This window comes from Malurus melanocephalus, unplaced genomic scaffold (assembly GCF_030028575.1).
Source record: "Malurus melanocephalus ecotype Western Australia unplaced genomic scaffold, MMel_1.1 scaffold_353, whole genome shotgun sequence".
In the NCBI taxonomy this organism is placed as follows: domain Eukaryota; kingdom Metazoa; phylum Chordata; class Aves; order Passeriformes; family Maluridae; genus Malurus; species Malurus melanocephalus.
Genome location: NW_026623585.1, coordinates 58,321 through 63,308, shown reverse-complemented (window position 1 = coordinate 63,308; position 4,988 = coordinate 58,321). Strand labels below are relative to the sequence as shown.

General features: G+C 48.4%; 1 protein-coding gene across 1 annotated transcript in view; it reads right to left on the bottom strand.

Annotated features, from left to right (window-relative positions):
• Positions 1–1,371, bottom strand: part of CHRNA4 (cholinergic receptor nicotinic alpha 4 subunit) — a 21,356-nt gene extending 19,985 nt beyond the window's left edge. Inside the window, exon 1 of the mRNA XM_057378319.1 lies at positions 685–1,371. Coding sequence (XP_057234302.1) covers positions 685–745 — 61 coding nt within the window. The 5' untranslated portion in view covers positions 746–1,371. The remainder of the gene's footprint in view (positions 1–684) is intronic.
• Between the last annotated feature and the right edge of the window lie 3,617 nt (positions 1,372–4,988).

Sequence of the window (4,988 nt, the reverse complement as noted above, 5' to 3'; positions counted from 1 at the left end):
AAAACAATGGGGGAAGGAAGAGGATGGGGGAGAGCACAGGTCGGATGACAAGATCCCAGTTTTGCTCAGGCATAACTTTAAAAGTTGGAGGCTTCAAGGAGCAGCCCCGACCCTGCACGTAGGCTCCAGGAGCTGTCGGAGGTGCCGGGTGGGTATTAAAAATTAAAGCCACGTTTCACCCAGGGGCTGTCAGAGGAGCTGTGCTCCTGTGCAGGCGGTACCAGACAGAGGGCAGAGGGAGCTGGGGGCTCTCCCCACATCCCCCGTGGAATATGGCTCCTCCTCAGCCTGTAGCTGCCCTGGATTATACAAAGGGAAGCATTAGCTGCGCTCTGCCCTGCCGGAGCTGTAGCCCCGAGACACATTAACACACTTTACCCGGGGAAGAAAAGCCCAGGAAAGAAGAAGATGCTGAGCCCCCGTCTGGGTTCTGCCTCCTGTCCCCTTCCCACCGTGCCTTTAACCCTTTCGCCATCAGGTCAGACAAAGAGCAGAAAATAAAGGCGAAGGGCTGCTGAGAAGTGGCTGGTGTTCAGGGGACCAGAAATGATGGGGCAGGAGGGTGGAGGAGTCAGGGAAATTCGCTGTTGGCAGGGACTGGTGTCCGCAATGTGTCGTTGAGAGGGATAAGGGAGGAAAGAACTACAGAGCAGAGCAGGGGGAGAAGAGCTTTCTCAAACTTACCGGGGAAAATGCTGGCACACAGCARGAGGAGGAGGTTTCCTTTAGGCACGAGAAATCCCATCGTGGAGCAGAGCTTTAGTGTGCAGAGCCTCCCGTCAGGGCAACTTTTCCGCTCTGAGTCTCTGGATCCTCCAGGTTCATTCCCCTGAACTCCTGTCACTCTCTCTCCCTCTGGGAAGGGATAACAGCTGCTGCTTTGTTTCCTCCTCTCTCCTGAGTGATTTCCAGCTCTTCCTCCTCGRAGGATGCTCTTCCCCGGGACGCTGCTGCTCCTGTTGTCACAAGAGATGTGCAGAGAGCTCCTGGAAGGACATTGGGGTGCTCAGCCTCCCCGGGCTCTGCTGCTGCTCCTCTCCCCTTTCCAAAGGGGCTCTTTGGCTGCTGCTTTATTTGCTGCTGCTGTTGCTGCTGCTGCTGCTGCTGCTGCTGCTGCTGCGCTTTCAGCCTTCCCCCAGCCCTTGGGGCAGCCTTTGCTCGGGTTTTGCTGCTGATGGGCCACCGATGATGCCTCTGGAGCAGAGTGAGCACAGCGTGTTTGTATATTTAATGTAGTCAGACCTGCCCACCTCCTGCTTAGGAGGAGGAGGAGGAGAGAATCCCTGCGCTCCAGCAAACAGGCTGCAGGGAGGAAAACTTTTGCAGGAGAAATAAAGGGGGAGATGCAGAGCCCAGCTGCAGCCAGAGGTGGATATGGGGCCAGATGGGATCTTTATAGCACCGGAAGCCCAAACCGTTCTTAATTAACGAAAGCTGTCTCTTTAATCTCGTCCAACTGCTTTTCAAAATCACTCCAGTGTAATTAGACTGAGATATTTCTGGCTTGGGCACGCATCTTTGCTGTCAATAATTACTGGGGTGATGAACCTGTCCATGAGAACAGAGCTCTGCTGTGCTTGGTGCTGTACAAACACGTAGTACAAACACAAATATCAGTGTCTGCCCCACGGGCAATATTGCAAATCAAAGRTGAGACAGAGACAAGGTCACTTGAATTTATCTATATGCTTGAATGTACCTTAAATACATCKCAAAAAACTCTGCTGGAGTCTTCAAAATTTGGTGGGGGAAAGGATAATTCCTTGTGTTAGCAAGGAATTATCACTCCAGCCCTTCGTCTCGCATCCGTGATTCCCTGCATGGGAGGCTTGGAGTGGAGCTCTCCCCATTTCATTCTAAAAGAGCTTTGATATTAACACAATTACTTCCACACGGATAGCAAATGGATTTAATTTTCAGGCAGGGGTAATGTTGCCAGCTGCAAAATTAATCAAATCTGTTCTAATAATATTAGCTACATATTTTATGTATAACAATTCCACTACTCCCAAAGCATCTCAGATATCTTCCAATATAATAGATTGCTCGCTGCAAATGGGGAGGATTAAAGTCACAAGAGAAATTAGGTCTGTAGTGAGATTATAAATAACATCAGTGTAGTACCAAACTCGACTTGTCTTGTTTTTCTTATCTCATCTCTTCCTCAGCAATTGTCAACCTTTCCACCCTGTGTTTTCCCACTTTATGGATTCCTGTACAGTTGCCTGCTTTGCTTTCCGAGTCCTGCAGCACCTGAGCACCTGTGAGATGCTATAAAAATCTGTACTGCTCATTGCAGGGAACCATCCAGCATTAATTTAATAAGCAGCAGATGTGAGATCAAATTAACTCGGAGCTGAAGTGTGGGATGCATCCTGAGAGCCAGGTCCTGTGCAGCACTGAGCACCTCCAGCCACAGGGGAGCAGAGGGGAAATCACTCCTCATCAGGGCTAAAACAGCATCACTCTGTCCCCTACTACAGCACACATTCCCAAAAACAACCAGAACATTCCATCCAACATCCCAACATTCCTTTAAACCCCTTTTCTCTGTGGGATCTGGAGTCTGCAGTTCTTGCACCCCTTGTTCGGTCCAGCAGCATTAAATGAGGGAATTCTGGGTTTCTGCCCCCCTACATCCAGCCACAAGCACCAAACACAACAAATAAATAGTGGGGAATAGGATTTCTAAAGGCCATTTTTTCAGGGAGGCTGGTACTCTGCACAGGTCACACTCAAAGTGGCCAAACCCAAGGGATGCAAGATCAACCATTCCCTTTTGAAAACCTTGGCCATAAATAATAGAGGTATCCTTGACTACAGCCCCTCCTGTGCAGGGCYGATTCAAATCCCATGGACAAACCCCATCCATCTTCACCTTGCCTGGCTTTCCGTGCTGGAGAGCAAACACTGYCTTTAGATTAACCCTATAAATTATTTTGATTAAAAAAGGATTTCCTTCTTTTGGAAATTAATCGTAAATCACCACTTCCTATGAGTGAAAGGTTTATCCCTCACCTCCCTGGCCATGAGGGGAATGAGCATATTTTACAGAGGTTTCTGTGCCTTGAAGTGACCTTGTTAAATCTCACTGCCAGTTTCTTTCTGCATCAATGGGCCATGACAAAATTTCCATCAGCTCCTGTGTGTATTTGGAAGGCRATGACTTCCACTGGTACATGTGCAGGGGACTCTGACTGGAACAAAAGATGCCTTTTAAATGTGTTAATGATTTTTTATTTTTTCGTTGTGGTAGAAAGCTGAGACTCCAGCCTGTTTTCCAGGGACCCAGCTCTGAATATCCTCATTATTACTACTTTCCTTTGTCTGAAAAAAACGTGGATAATTGGAGTAACGCAGATGTTCACAAAAACTGATTCAAACATCCCAGTATTGAAGATTGTAGACTGAACAAAACAGAAWCAAGGCAGTGTTTCCCCAAGGTTTYCAGTGAAATCTCAGACTTGTCCTTGGAATAAGGGCAAGCCACTAACAAGCTCRGTTTCAAATGTTTTGGGTCCTTTAGTGGAATTCCATGATTTTGCAAGGATCTGTCAAGTCTTGACTGTGCCTTCTTGCATTCTGCACTCCTGTAAATCTCTTGTCTACTTTAACCCTTTCTCAAATAATTTTTACCTTATGAAAGACACTGACAGCAGCAGATTGAAGGTCCCAGAGAGGTGAGTGCTTGCCCATAAACTCTGCCTGAGCCCCATCTCCTGCCATCACTCACTCAATATTGAAAATCTCCACTGCTCAAGGAGGCAGAAGCRGCTGCACTGCCAGGGAATCCTAGGGCTGCACATTTCCTTTGAATTTGCTCTCTCTCTCCGTGATCTTGTCTTGGATGTCTCAGCCAGCTCTCCAGGGCAAGCMCTTGACCTCTGTTTATTTTGTAAAACGTCAGTTGGATGTTTAAATCTACAGAAGTGAGACATAATAATGATAACATCTCCTTACCCTTCCCCCATTTGGGCTTGGCACAGGGGACAGCGTGGGTTAATGGAATGCTTGAGAAACACCATCTTTGCATCCAAAGGGAATCTGGATTTTTTTTCCTTGTCTCTGTTCCCATGATAAAGATTTCCCTCTCCTGTTCCTCACTGCTTTGTCATCAACAGAGGCTTCAGGTGGAGCGAAAGCAGGAGGAAGAAAACCAACAGAGAAAGGGGAGAGATCTCCTTTCAGAGAAATGTGCACTGAAATGAGCAGAGCAGAGGGAYGTGCAGGGCTGTGTCTGAGCAGAGCAGGCTCCATCTGCCTCTGGGGAAACCTGCGAGGTACTGCTGGCCGCTCAAGRGTGACTCTGATTTATTCATATTCGTTTTAGTTTGTTTCTGAAGTGACAGAGGATGTTGGAGGATATTTTTAACTAAATCAAAGGTTTTTACTGTGTAAGAGACTTCTGGCCGTGCAGGCGAGATGAAACACCTGCATGGGAGTAAGAACAGCAGCAAAACAACAGTGTAGGAATGTAAAATGATTCAAACCCTAATGAGCACGCAGAGGGGAGGGAGAGATGCTGCCTGTAAACTTAGGAATGATTATTTCCAAAGCAGTGGATACAGTTAYGGAGCTCAGGCTTCTCCCAGGCTTCTTCCCTTCTTGGAATTTGGCTGTGGAGTGGAGGTGTTTCAGCCACAGAATTCTGCCATATCGTTTTATTGTTTCCTGGAGCACCCTCATGGCAAGGACCGAGCTCTGCAGGCAAAGGCAGAGCTGTGGCTTTGCAAAACCTCACCCCCAGTGAGAACCCAGCTGTGCCAACACGTCTGAGATGCTGCAGAGCTGCATCACCCACAGGATTCCCCTGCAGAGCAGTGTCCCTGTCCGTGCACACAGTGACCAGACAGATGGTCACTCGGGACACCAAGGGCACCCACTGTCCTGCCAGAGCCCCCCAGTGCTGAGCCAGGRCWGCCCCACAGCTCCAGCCAYGARGAGATGCTCAGTGGGGCTCAGAGCAGAGGATAAATCCACTTCCCAGC